Genomic DNA, 15433 nt, shown 5'->3' on the forward strand with positions numbered 1-15433 from the left:
AAAAATTGCTAAAATCGTCCTTATGTAAATAATGAATAGCCCCTAAGCCCACCGAGTAGGCTTGAAAAGTTTCCTGAAACATGCTTTATTAAAGATTCAACTATTTGATCGAAAATTCGTTGTCTTTTTTGGTAGAAAATTAATCTTCTTGCTTTAAAACTGATCTTTTGGATGGACAATTCACCTATTTAAATTAAAACTTCAGCTATTTTGATGAAAATGCAATATTTTTAGTTTAAATATTAGGAATATATAGCATTTCAAATTGAATGTAATATATTTTGTGAAACTTTCGAACGTTTCTGAAACTTTGGTCCGACCCGATGAAACATTTCACTGTTCCATGAAACTTTCCATATTTCAATGCAACGTTTCAATAACTGACATCCATCCCCACTGAGTCTGCGTTCTGTACCGCTGACGTGCTCTGCTATATCGACATGTCGTGGCAATCATGTGGCGCCTCGGATAGCAGGGTTGGTCAGCTACTCTTAACTCAAGAAATTTTGACATACGTCTTCGACGATTCTAGATTTATGTCAATTGAAAAGATGTCTTATAAAATCCCCACTCTATCGAATTTGAAGCTTTCTGCGTGCTACACGTGGTAAATTGCTTGCACAAAAAACCACTTAAATTACGTGACGTGTTTACGTTCCCATCCCTGCTTGTTGGTTGAGCGTGGTCGTCGCCTATTCGTCGCTTCCAATAGACCAATCAGCGCTCTCCATCTGTCTGCCCCGGCTGTTCGACAGAATCTGGCGTTTGGCATTCTCCAGCATTATCGGCTCGTTTGTCACGAAATAAAGAATACTTTCGCGAGGGCTCGAAATGCGGTCTCTTTGCGTGTATCTTGCCTTATTGGCAATCGTAGTGGTCAATGCCGATGTCTTCTTGGACGAAAATTTCACCGATGGTGAGTACACTGAAAAATATTCTTTCCCTCAAATTACCAAACATCCCTAAAAATTCCTATCTTGAAAAAAGAATCTCGATTTTCTCAATCCCAGAAAAGATAAACACCTCTCGAATTTTCATTTGTCCTCTCATCCCAAAAACCAAATCTTCTCAAAATTGGAAATCGCGTAAAGTGTCAAAATCCGCCGGTAACCGCAAAAGTGAAAGCACCGCGTGATTTTTGCCGGACAGTGAAATTTGAAGATCGGGGAGAAGAGTTGATAGTTAGAAAGGGACAAACCAACAAAGTTCGGATGATCGAAAAACCACATCCCTTTCGCATTTTTTATTATCTAATTTTCTTAGGAGAAAATTCTTAATAAAAATCGCTTACGGGTGACGCCTTGTGCCATAACTATTTCTCCGGGTCCTCCATGACAACCGGTCTGAGTTGCCAGGAATATCAGGATTTTTTCCTTTTGGCTGTGTAGAGATTTTACTGTCGAGGTGGTATCCTATTTCCACTGTATGTGCTATTTTTTGCATAATTTATATGCGCGAAACAGCTCGAGGCCGATGTTTTAACGTGGAAAATTGGAAAATGTCGTTCAGCATTCCTTTTCAGCATAGATATGGCCTCGTGGCAACTTACTCCGCCCCTGATAGATAATTGCTATGAAAAACGAAGTAGCCTCTTGATTCGAAATTATTTCTCACTAAACGATGGGTTTAATTTTGTGTGAATCATAATATTTTTTCTTTCATTTAATTTTTGTATTTATAAGTTGTACGTGGCACAAATTTGTATTATAATATATGAGTCATCTAAAACTATTTTCACACCCTTATAAGAATACTAATTGAACTGCAAAAAAATTTACGATTTACATCATTTTACATAAATGCGAATAATATCAATAGAAATTCACTTTTTTTTTGAGAATTCATTTGTTTTTCAACTCTACTTTCTGTACATTATGTAATTTTAATGTGTAATCCAACATTTCATAATTTATCACTGCTACATTTGAGCCGAATCATATATTGTCATAGTACTTTGCATAAAAAATATTAATTTGATTTTTTTACGAAATGGCCCATAAATCATAAAATCTTGTAATAAATATGTGAAAATCTTATCAATGTGATCAATTAATTCAAATGGTAACCCCTTTGGTATTTCAATTAAAAATGTGTTTTTTATGTTAAAAAATCTATATTATACTAAAAATACTTTTCTAACCTCTTACCTCTTCAGTAATGTCCAGTTTTGGTTATAAAATGTTCACTTTACTCATTTTTATAATAGCACATATTATTATGAGGGTGTTTACCGGGCCGGGAAATTACCGAGATTTTATTTAGGATCGGGAATTTTTTCTTTCTAATCTTCTTTTTATGGTTTATTCGAAAATCAGAGAGAGCACAATTGATCGCTTGAAGTATCATATATGATACCATCAAAGGTTCTCGATGATTAAGTACTTTTAATGTTAATTATGTGAGAGTTACAATTTTCTTTTTTTCAGTAGTTTGAAGGCTATAAAGTTTATCTATAGAAGATACCAGGAAAAATGATTTGGTAAATTATTTAAGAAAGTATTTCAAAAATAGTCCAAATTTCGACTTTTATTAAAATTATAATCAAGGTTTACTATTACTGGGACATTTCCCTCAATAAACATTTTACAAAGTTGCTACAAATAAGATGGAAATATTCCAAGACATCTCATCTTTAGAAAAATAATTATGTAATTCAAATGAATGTATATTTTTAATGGATCAGCAAAAAAAATATTAACATTTTTTCAAAATGTTTGTTTCAAGTTGGTATACATTTTTAAAGTTGGAAATTTCAACCTTAAATATGTCGCACTATGTAAGCAAAAAATCGCACAATAGTAATGGTGAAGAGCTTGTGTGTTTTTATAAAAATTTACCATTAAAATAATCTAAAGAACGTTAAAAAATGTTTATTATATTAAATTTTGTTCCGATTTTAAAAGGAGATAGAAATTTACAATATTTTCTTGAAAAATTGACAAAATTATCCTGGCCTATTTTATAGAAATGTCCGATAGCTATCAGCCTCTTTCAGATAAAAAATGTTAACTCTTATATAATTCAGATTAAAAAAAAACATAAGCAATCATCGATAAGCGGATGGTGCCATTAATTTAATCGACAATGTAGTATCGACTAATATTCACCACTTCAATCTGTGATTGAGTATAAGTTTGGTATCTATAGATAAATAAATATATAGATTTAAATTGTTTGGGGGGAAACTATGGTCCGGAAAACCCCGAGAATTTTTAATTACCTGATCACTAGACACCCTGATTATGATTTTCACTTGCGGAGAATTCCTTGAAAATCTTCAGTCATTCAGTAAATCCTACTTGAGCTTAAAAAAATGGAAAGTAATAAATAAGTATACTTCCTCACTGAATGTATATTAATAGTTTATCTTTCTTCTTAACATTCAGATACTTGGGAAGAAAACTGGGTATATTCTGAACACCCAGGAAAAGAATTTGGAAAATTCGTGCTCAGCGCTGGAAAGTTCTGGAACGACCCGGAAAATGACAAAGGTACGTAAGATAAACAACACATTTAAAATACTATTGAAAAATTGCATAATCATTTAAGAAATAGTTTTTAATTTGAATTATTTCCGAGCCTAGAGTCACTTACCTTGCTAAATAATGCATGGATGGTGCTACAGGAACTCGGAAAGTAAAATAGATCACACTTATGCCCTGGTGTGAATTTCGTATTCACTTCAGGTACCTAGTGGTGATACAAAACGCCACTTATAATCCAAAAAGTTTTCCCATCTTCCTCGAATTGTGCCTTTAAATACAATTTTTAATGAACAGGTATCCAAACATCCCAGGACGCCAGGTTTTATGCCTTGAGCAAGAAGTTTTCGCCCTTCAGCAACAAGGACAAAAATCTAGTCGTTCAATTCACCGTCAAGCATGAACAGAACATCGACTGTGGTGGTGGATACGTCAAAGTTTTCGACTGCTCCCTTGACCAGAAGGACATGCACGGAGACAGCCCCTATCTTCTTATGTTCGGTAAGACATCCATTATCAAATAAATTTCCCAATTTAAATTCAAAACTCTGAATAATTCCACGGACGGCTGGCTTATATCCTCAGGTTTTTGGAATTGGGCCAATGTTATTTCCAAACCGCGAGATAAATGAAAGAAAGAAAATACACAAGAAAGGAATTACTTTCCTTTCTTGTTTTTCCACCAGGCTCTTAGGCCAAGATTCGCTGACCTTCTCAGAATTTAAATATCATCCGCACGTGTTATTTTTTTACAGGACCTGACATCTGTGGACCAGGAACAAAGAAGGTGCATGCCATCTTTAGCTACAAGGGTAAGAACCTCTTGATCAACAAAGACATCAGATGCAAGGATGACATCTACACGCATTTATACACTCTCATCGTTAAGCCCGATAATACTTACGAGGTAAATTTATATTTTTCTAGGTACTGATGGCTTATTGATCGAGACTAGAGTCACATGTTCTTGTTGAATACTTTAGAGAACAAGTGCTAAATAACCTTGTAGAGCAAAGATTATCTTGCATAAAATCTGTGTATTAGTTCCTAAATACTTTTGCACGCACCTTGCAAAGAACAACATTGATTAATTTTCATTTTATTGTTACACTTTATCAGCCTTAATTCTGCCTCTGAATCGAGTTTTAAATTATTCATGTCTTTGTTTTGTCTCTAGGTTCTTATCGACAACGAGAAGGTTGAATCTGGAGAATTGGAAGCCGACTGGGACTTCCTTCCCCCCAAGAAAATCAAAGACCCCAACCAATCGAAACCCGAAGACTGGGACGACAAGCCAACCATTCCAGACCCTGATGACCAAAAACCCGAAGATTGGGACAAGCCTGAACACATTCCCGACCCAGAAGCCACCAAGCCCGAAGATTGGGACGATGAGATGGACGGAGAATGGGAACCTCCCATGATAGACAACCCAGACTACAAGGTGCTTACTAAATTCACACTTTTATCTACTTTTCATTGACAAAAAATAATCGTGAAGTATTCAGGACCTTAGAGTACTGCACTTCGTGATGTTTGTTTTTTATTCTTGTCACATACTATAGAGAATATTTAGACATCTTCATGCCAAAGAACCTCTTTTGGGGTATACTTCTAAAAAAACCAATCTGCTTTTTGAGTTGGCTCCTCAACGGGGTGGCCAATTGGCTATAGTTCAGAGTACACCTTAAAATCGTGGAATTTGATTCGTTAGGAAAAGTCAGGGAGTTTGAAATAAATATTGGAAATTATCTAAAAGAGGTGCTTTAAATAACTGAAGTATAATCATTTTGAAATAGTTGTATGCCGTTTATAAAAGATTCTATGTTCAAAATTTCACATGATTAAGATTCTAATCCTGGGATATTAATGATAAAGAAAAAAATTATGGAATTTTATGGCTATCCTGATACAAATTTTCTTCCTACTAATTTATTTGCCTTGTATTTATATTTCCTTTGCAGTTGCTTTCTCCTAACAATTATATTTTTAGTTAAAAATTGCTTTGTTTTCAAATGATCTTCTTTGGTTGCCGATTCAACTATTTTGTTAAAAAATCGTCATTTTTTATAGAATTCAACTGTTTTATTAAACATTTAAGTATTTTTTTGTTGAAACCTCTACTGCTTACATTGTGGATTACAAATTCATTTTTTTTTATTTTTTTTTTTTTTATTGAACTATTCTCTTTTTTAATTAAAAATGCAACTGCTTGCGTAAAAATTGAAAAATTTAGTTGAAAAAGAAGTTATTTTCTTTGTTCTCAATTTTTGTATCTTGTTCAAAATGCAACTGTTGTACATTAACTTTTTCGATGAAAATTCAACAGACCGAATCCCTTTCAAATCAAGCAGGGCCCTACACTTGAAATCACAGAATCTTTCGGGAACGAAACATGTTGTTTTTTAGAGAAAATTAGGCGATACGTAATTTTTTGATTTGCAACAGTAATTTCTAACAAGTTACACGTATTTAAATATTGTGATTCGTTTACCAAAAAACCCGATCATTTTTCTTTAAACCTCTATAACTTTTTATCTAATTAAGATATTTATTATTTTCTTTTTGGTTCTAATAGCTGTTTCTGAAAATTTTAAAAATCATTTATCTCAAAAATTCGACCTTCAAATTTTTTTCAATTTTTTTTCGAAATTATACAATCGAATTTTTTACTTTTACTTGGAAACAATGAAAGATGCGCAAAAGTGTTAAGATAAAAGTTTGCTTGTCTAAAAAAGTTTTTAAAAAAATTTCTCTTGTTTTGCGATATTGTTTTATAGTTTTCGAGAAAAATAAAAAATTACAGTTAAAGGGGAAAAAAATCTCCCTGTCTCAAAAATGGTTCAGCCTGCATGGCTGATACGATTCCCTTCTGGTATTAGTAGAAACTTTTCAAAAATATTTGGAAGCATAAAAAAGGCGGGGTTTTCCAGAAAATATATTTTTTTCCTGTTTTCAAAATTTGAAAAATTTCTAATTGTACAAGAAAGGCACCTTCTCAGTATCATGCGGTTTAAATCATTTTTGAGGTTAAGAGAATTTTTGTTTTCCTACAAATGTAATTTTTAAATTTCTCTCGTTAACTATGAAAAATATCACAAAAGAACGTAATTTACTGTCTACTCCAGCATTTCTCAAAGTTTGAGGCCGATATTTTACATATAAAAAAAGAGTTCTTAGGTTCAGAAAATTTAAAGGTACAGAGTTTTAGTTTCTTTGAAAATAATTTGTAGCGAAATTCCTACCCAAATAAAGTACATAAACTAAGTTTATGTCCTTCTGATACATTTTCCAAAGTTTCAGCCGGATATTTTATTTACAAAAATTTTCTTCAGCTCAAAGAAAATGCAGTAAAGTGAAAAAGTGAGCTCAATAATATATGTATTTGAGTATGTTACATGCCCTTAAACCTGAAATTATTTTATAACGTTTATTAAAGATTCTATTAAAAACAGTTAAATGATTAAAATTCTCGTCTTTGAAAAATAATGGTCAGATAAAATAAAGAATTGGTCGGGGAATTTTGGAAATTAAGTTTTGCGACCACCTTAAAATAGAATATAGCTTAAGTAATTAATGAATTGGGTAAATATATTCTTTAGAATAATTTTGAATTCACATAAATTACATTGAATTTTTTCAAGTTCTTTTAATTCTGTGTATTTTTTTTAATTCTTTCAAATTGTTTTAACTGTCTTAAAATCTTCTGAATTTCTCTAAATTAGCGTAATGGGTCGAATCATTAGCCGATTAAGGAATTTTCCCAATTTAATAATTTGTGAAAAAATATTAACATCAAACGAAAACAATTTTATTTATAAAGATTTAAATTACCATAATAAGTTCAGCTTCAAAAGTGGTAGATAGTTTGTATTTAAAGAAATTAACAATAATGTCAAAAAACAAAATCATTGGCCATGAACACATAGTGATTAGCATAGGCAATATATACATTAGAGTGGTCCAAAAATGCACTGCAAAATGTTTTTTGACTCTAGATTAACACATAGAAAGTTTCAATTTCCGGACAAAGAAAATCCGTATTTTTTTCTGAATTGAAATATTAACACATGCTACTGGGTACTTTAAAATCTAAACTTTTAGGGGGTGTCTTATCCTGAAGTTCCAAAGGCGTTTTTTAAAATTTGATTTTCAGACATTGTGGCCAATCACTGTCTCCGCATAATTTACGAGACCATTGATTGTCCACCCATTTATCAATATACATACATCATTTTAATTAATTATTTAAAAGAAAATAATTTCCAACAGCAGCCATTGCTGACATCAACAGCTTTTCGTTTAAATTCTTTACTCATTCAGCATCGCCGGTTCTACTTTACTCTGCCATTTAAACGCACTACATTGCGCTAACCTAGCTTGTCAAATGCACATATTTAAATGTGGTGGCCAATCATTTTCAAATACACTTTCATAGAAAAAATTAGTTTTTACGAAGGTTCTAGAAAAATGGGGCAAACATGGACCGAATCCCATGCATTGGTTGATTGTTTATGGAGACTTCAACTAATTCCGTAGAATTTAGAAGATTTCAAGGAAGTTAAAGATTTAAAAATAATTCGAAAGCATTTAAAACATTCCAGGCAATTAAATAAAAACTTATAATTTCCTTATCAAAATCAAAGAAGTAAAAATAGGAGACATTTTACATGTTGAATTCCATAAGACATAAGAATGGCTAGAGCAAGAGCGAAATGTGTGTGTGTGTTTAATAAAAAAACATGGGTAAATTTATTTGTCTAAGAGAACGATTTGGTGAACATGTCTGTTGAAATTTCTCAAATGTGATTTTTGGGCCACCCTAATACTAAACCAGTCTGCTGTTTGATTTGGCATTTAGCGGCGCGTACGCGTACTAAAAAAAGTCACCTGAAAAAGCAGAATGGTCAGTTTTAGTCGTACATTACGAAAGAGGTTTTTTTTTTAACAAGGAGGTATCCATTTATCGTTTTTGGAAGATGAATATTGAACATTGCTGATCCGAGTATTCTGGGTCCTTAAAACTCACACTTGTTGTATATTGCAGGGCGAGTGGAAACCAAAGCAGATTGACAACCCCAACTACAAGGGACCATGGGTGCATCCTGAAATTGACAACCCTGAATATCAACCCGATCCTGAAATCTACAAACGAGATGAAATCTGCGGAATTGGATTCGACCTCTGGCAAGTCAAGGCAGGAACCATCTTCGACAATGTTCTCATCACGGACGACATCGAGTACGCACGCAAAGTCGGAGAAGAAGTTTGGAAACCTACTTTTGTAAGTAACATTTTTCAAAAATCTAGTGTCAGTACAATGAATTGGGTGGCCACTGGGCTTGGAGATAGTCGACAATTTTTACAGACTGGAAAATGACAGTGAATTAATCTTTTGCCCGTAAATAAAAAAAAAGATCTCAGAAAAGCCTTTTCAATCAATTGGTAACAATCAAATTATGCAATTTTTAATTAATTTTATATGAATTGTTTTGAATTTAAAAAGTTCACTTTGTAATATTTTCAGGTGTGAAAGCATTTACCATAGGGAATTCTAGTCGTTTAGTTTTAATATTTGAGTTTTTTTTAGTCTTAATTTATAACCGTTTTTGGGTGTCCGAGAATCGAAATTGCACAAAGAGATTTGAAAATAATTATGTTCCTTAAAAAACTGGTTTTAAAAAAACAAATACTAAAAGAAAATCAATTTGTGAAAAATACTTGCACAAGAGTTACAATAAAAGAAATATATATTTTTCAATAAAATTGTAAAGCGGCCCATTAGAGATATATAAATGACAATAAAAAAAGGAGAAAAAAAGAACGGACATCTGAACCTACCTCTTTCTCGCTTCTTTATTGTATGTCCGTCTTTTTTATAATACAAGGGTCCAACATGTTTCGAAGCCTTCTAAGCTTTCTCTTCTGGGAAATTTTAGTAGGAAATTCACAGGGAATACTTGTATGTTATTCTAGTATCATATAAAAAGTAGAAAATCTAAAATTGACTAATAATAGACGTTTCAGAATTTCAAAAATTCTAAATGTTTTTAAAGTAAAACGATTTCTAAATTGAATCTTTCAAAGTTTTACTGTTTCAAATCACAATTAGTTTTAAAAAGTTGAAAAATTCAACTGTTCGGTTGGAAATTGAAATATTTTGTTAAAAAGTCATACTTAATAGTTGAAAATTCTACTGTTTTATTGAAAATTTTAACCATTTGGTGGAAAATCTCCTTTTTGTTTAAAATTTATATTTTGGTTTTAAAAAATAAATTGAAATCTTTTCCAAGTTAAAGTTAAACTTTAAAAAAAATTGTCGTTTTCTATTAAAAATTCATGTGTTTTGGTACAAAATTAATCTTTCTTGGATAACAATTTTCGGTTTAAAAATTCGTCTTTTTGGATTGAAAACTCAATTTTTTTGAAAAAAACATTTGTTTAAATTCTTATTTTGATCTTAAAAAATCAATTAGTCTTTTTTGGATATTTCAACTATTGTTTTAAATTTTCTCTCGTTTTTTAAATAAAAATTTTCGTTACTAAATTTTCGATTTTTTAAATAAAAATTCACCTTTTTGAATAAAAATATAACTTTTTAGTAGAGAATTCAACAATTTTGTGGAAAATTTATACTTTTTGTTCGACAAAAATCATCGTTTTGGATTGAAAATTCAATTTTTTCGCAGAAACTTATTTTAGGTTAAAAAATTTAAGTTTTGCCTTTGAAAAGTCAACTGGGATCTTTTTTGAATGAAAATTCGACAGTTTGTTGAAAATTGATCTTTTTGATTCAAAACCTGCTTTTAGTAGAAATTTCATTTTATTTTTGTGAAAATCTATCTTTTCGGTTAAAAATTATTCTTCTCTGCTTGATTATTCAACTATTTTGTCTAAAAGATTTGGGCAAATCACTTTGTTAAGAAATACATTTTTTTTATATATTTAAATTCTTAGTTGAAAATTCATCTCTTTTGTTGAAAGTTTAACTATTTTGTTATAAAATAATCTTTTTTAATTGATAATTTAACTACTTGGGTAAAATTTTAACTGCATCATAAAAATTTTATTTTTCGATTTAAGACTAATGTATTTGGTTGATAATTTAACTGTTTAGTCGAAATCCTTTTTTTGTTTGTTCAAAATTAATTTTTAAACTGAAAATTTAACTTCCATTTTTTAAGATTGATCTTTTTTGGCTGAAATTTCTTATTTCTTGAGTGAAAAATTTTTAATTGTTGAAAATTCGTCTTTGGTTTCAAAATTATAATATATTTTTGGTTTGTTGTATCAATTTCATCTTTTTTGATTTAAATATAAACTATAACACTTTTTTGTTTAATATTTATCCTTTTAGGTTAAATATTCAACTATAATGTTAAAAATTTGATTATTTTGTTGAAAATTCAAGTATTTCCCTAAAAGGTCATCTTTTATAGTAGAAAAGACATTTTTTAAATTTAAAATAAGTAAAATAAGTATTTGAATATTAATGATAAAGGAACATGGAAAAAATGTCAGGGGAATTAAAAAAATGAAGTATTCGGACAACCTGTCTAATTCTACTAGTAATAACTAGCAAAACATTTGTGAAAACTAAAAAGAACTGATGTCGTTTCATATAAAAAACATTTTTTTTTGAAAAATGTTTAAATTCACAACAACAAAAAACCTTCATTTTAACCATGTTTTTTGCAAATGAATTTTTTCTGACCGCCGGTTCTTACCAAATTTTGAAGAATGATTGCATTTTAATAAGTAAATGAATATTTTTTTCGGGTAAACATTCTCTACAACTCTAATGTTTCCAATTTTGAAAGTAAAATTTTCTACGGCTGAAATCGTTAGAACAATTTTTATTACGATAACATTTCTTAAGCAAATACTTATATTTTGCGATCATTCAGTTTCTTTAAAATTAGAAACAGTAGAGTTTTAAAGAATGTTTTCCCGGAAAAAATAAGCCGTCTTTTTTTGTGCTGCAGTCGTTTTTCAAAAATTGGTTAAGAAGCGACGGTCAGAAAAAATTGTATTGCAAAAAACATGGTTAAAATTAATGTTTTTTTGTTGTTGTTTTGAATTTGAAAAATTTACATTTGTATTAATTGATTATTTTATACCAAATTTATAGTTAATGTGCGATCAGTAGAAAATGTTGAAATTGAATCATTTTGTAACTTTTCATTTGTAACTGAAATTGTTAAATTTTGAATAGCATAAGCCACACCTTTCAAACCCGTAAGAGGGAGAAAGTATAAACAAAACAAGGAATAACATAAGTCACAATGCGACATATTAATGAATAAAAAAATGACACTCGAAGGATTCCAGTATTTTAAAAAGAAATTTAATTTCAAAATTACATAAGTAAACATACATTTTTATGTTATAAATTATTCCCGATCGCGTGAACTTTCAGTCTCTTACAAATATCGACGATTCCAGCTTAAAATTTGCAAAATTTATAATTAAATATAAAATTGATGAAACTTTGAAGTATAAAATTGTGCAGTTTTAAATGCCTAATTTAAAATTTGTTTTATTTTCAAGGCTTTAAATTCAACATTATTTAATTTTCAATGGTAGAATTTGAAAATGTTAAATTTTAGTATATTAGATTTTAATTGTTCATTTTGAAACGTTTCATATTAAAATTTACAATTTGTCATACTTTTTTCTAGAATTGAAAAATGTTCCAAGTTTCTATTTTAAATGTTTCGAACGAAGATGAGTTCCACGTTGACTGCTTATTGTAGTTTAATTTTTATTACCTGAAGTAAGAACATTTTCAACTATAAAGCTTGATTTTTTCCCTTGCATTTTAGCGGCCTCCTCAGTGGATTTTGGTCTAATAATTTAATTAAGAATGAGGCCTGCTTGAGACTGAAGCACTTTTTAAATGTGTGCTCTTAATATTTTGCAGGAAGGCGAGAAGAAGATGAAGGAAGCCCAAGAAGAGGAAGAGAAGAAAGAAAGAGAAAAGGATGCGAAAGAAAGTGGAGAAGAGAAGGAGGAGGAAGACGAAGATGAGGAAGAAGAGGATGAGAAAGAAACTGAAGTTCCTGAAGTAGAGGTAAGTGCTTGTCCTAAGCGAATCCTATGTTATAATAAGAAAACAATGAAAATTATGCATGATGAGAAACACCGTTTCCGACCTTCATGAGTGATAAAAAAGGTGGAATTCCTCGTTGCTGAAGATAATTTTCAATATAAAAGTTATTTCATGTAAATTTCTCTGTAACCCTACTAATTATTATGCTTGTTATTTGCTTTCAGGAACACGATGAATTGTAAATATGTGGTGCCACAAATGGCACAAACAGACTGTATTCCAGGAGCTGCTGCTTAGCCCACGGCACGCGCCAGCGCGTGGTAGGCATGGAGGATAACTTGAGGGAATGTTGCAAGACTGCAATAGTAGTCTTGGATCCGCAATGCGAAAGGATGCTTACTTTCTACGGTGTACATTTTATATTTAAAATCTAAGGAACTCGAGAGTCTTCTTCTTGTGCTTTCCCTAAAGATGAAAGCATTCGCGACCTCTCGCTTTTCGTGGATCGAGAATTATAGATCCAATGTGTCGAACACACAAACAACCCGAACATTTTATCCAACATCTTGCCCGTGTCCCCGCCGTTACAGCAGCTCCAAAAGACTAAGTTGTTCAGTTTTTGTTTGTCAAGTGTTTTTATATTATACAGAAAAAAAAATTAAAGTGTAATTTAATATCGCTATATATAAATATATTATATATAATTATCATCCATATGCAACGTACTCGTAAATCGATGGATGGATGTGTGAAAACGTGATTGAGTGATAATAAAATAATAATTATATTAAACCATCAATAACCATGTAATAAGTGAATAAGGTAAGACCTTTTTTTAGATGTGCACAAGTCTGTCATTTTCGAGCGTCTCCCATCGTTTGTAAGGCAAATTTTGTCCAAGATTTTCTTCAAACTTATGTAATTGTAAAACAAAATTAGGTCCATTTGTAAAATTTTACAAATTAAAATGATTATAGAAACATAATGCCGTACAGTATATTGAGTATTTTTCTCTGAAACCTTTAATGTGACAAAGTAATTCCTGTTTCCATTCAATAATATTTAATTGAAGACCAATTCCATTTCAAATCAGACAACATTTCAAGAAAAGTCTCAGTCATGTTGTCAGAAAGTTTCTTTGAACTGTATTATTTTTCGAATGTGCGTAGGTACCTGAGACTGCTTTTGTAATCGGCGTTGAAATTCTTGCTCTTCCCATTGATCCTAAAAAAATGGCTGATATTTTTCTAAAATTACTGAGAGTACATTTTCTCAACAACTCCACTTTTTTACGGTTTTTGTGTGTGTAGAAATAGCTGGTAATATCTACAACATGTTTCGTGAGCTTCGTTCTAAGTAAGTTAATGCTTCGCATTGAACAAAATTATTATGGAAAAATCGAATTTTTGCAAGCTTTTGCAGCTTTTTTGCAGAAAGTTGAAACATATGGAAAAATTCTTTAAGAAACGCATCTTATTTTGTGATAGTTTGCATAGTTCACAGTATCGAATCCATTTGAAATTAGGCAGAGTCCTATACTTATCTCTCGGGGACGAAATATGTTGTTTTTTAGAGAAAAGTAGGCTATACTTTTTTTTCGATCTCAAAAAAAAGTTATGCTTCGAATTTTATGCTTTGTTTAAAAAAGAAACTAATTTTTTTCTTTATACCTCTATAATTTTGACCTAATTGAGATATATATATTTTTTTGACTAATATTTATAATTTTCGTCAAATTTTGTGAACACGAAAAAGAAGCACGTTTTCTGGAAAATGCCCTTTTTTCAGTCTTACAAGTATTTTTGAAAAGTTTCTACTATTACCAGAAAGACATCTTATCAGTATCATGCGTGCTAAACCATTTTTAGGGCCGGGAGAAATTTTGTTTTCCCTACAAATGTAATTTTAAATTTTTTCTCGCAAACTAAAAAAATATCGTAAAAGAACGAGAAATTTTTTATAGCAATTTTTTAAAGGTGCAAAATTTTTTCGTTTTGAAAAAAAGTAGGAAATTCGATTGAAATAGAAAATAATGTGATGGCTACAAAATTTATTTAGCAAGCATTAAACTTACGTGATGTTTTCATTATCAAAGTACAAGTTAAAAAAATTTAGGTTGGGTTTTCTAAAAAAATCGTTTTTGAATTTTTTCTGAAAAACCGCTGCCATTTTGTTAATTTTCCATCAAATTTTGAAAAAAGATTAACGCTATTCGAAACAAAAAGATAATCATAAATTTCTAAATTAGACCAAAAGTGATAAAGGTTTAAGGAAAAAAAATCGGGTTTTTTGAAAAACAAAGCTCACGACATTCAAACATACATAAGTTTTTAGACCTTTTTTTTGCAAATCGGAAAAATACGTATCGCTTAATTTACTTTAAAAACTATATATTTCTTCTCTGAGAGGTTCTGCGATTTCAAGTGTAGTACTCTGCCTGATTTGAAATGGATTCGGTTACAATAAGAATCCAAACCTCAAAAATGGTTTAGTCAAAGATATTTGGTTTAGCCCGCAAAATGCTGCCATTTTTATAATAGTAGAAACTTTTAATGAACATTGGAAAAAATGATAGGTGGGTTTCTCCTTTTTTCAAAATTCAATGAAAAATATAAAGATTCTCTCGAAAGCCTGACTTATTTTTCTTATATTTGGTTTACTTACAGTTTGTGCTTAAAAGTTACAACCGCATTTTGAGACAAAGAAAATTATTTTTTCTTGAAATATCACTTTTTTGAGGTAAACGATGTAAAATGTTAGAAAAGAGCAAAAAAAATTTTGTATAGAATTTACCCAGATAAAATCTTAAATACTCATTCTCCTTCATAACATACTGCTTGCAAAATCTTTCTGTCAATTTTTGAGAGTGCAAGTAATTTTCGAATGTTTGCAAATGTAT

The 15433-nt window shown here is 30.6% G+C and overlaps 1 protein-coding gene across 1 annotated transcript; it reads left to right on the plus strand.

Annotated features, from left to right (window-relative positions):
- Nucleotides 1-749: 749 nt before the first annotated feature.
- Nucleotides 750-13519, plus strand: LOC117175932 (calreticulin). The gene is made up of 8 exons (XM_033365783.1): nt 750-916; nt 3387-3491; nt 3780-3983; nt 4238-4389; nt 4660-4926; nt 8530-8766; nt 12406-12555; nt 12759-13519. Exons 1-8 carry the CDS (start codon nt 832-834, stop codon nt 12774-12776), a joined length of 1218 nt encoding a protein of 405 aa, XP_033221674.1. The 5' UTR covers nt 750-831; the 3' UTR covers nt 12777-13519.
- Nucleotides 13520-15433: the final 1914 nt, after the last annotated feature.

This window comes from Belonocnema kinseyi, chromosome 7 (assembly GCF_010883055.1).
Source record: "Belonocnema kinseyi isolate 2016_QV_RU_SX_M_011 chromosome 7, B_treatae_v1, whole genome shotgun sequence".
Lineage (NCBI taxonomy): Eukaryota > Metazoa > Arthropoda > Insecta > Hymenoptera > Cynipidae > Belonocnema > Belonocnema kinseyi.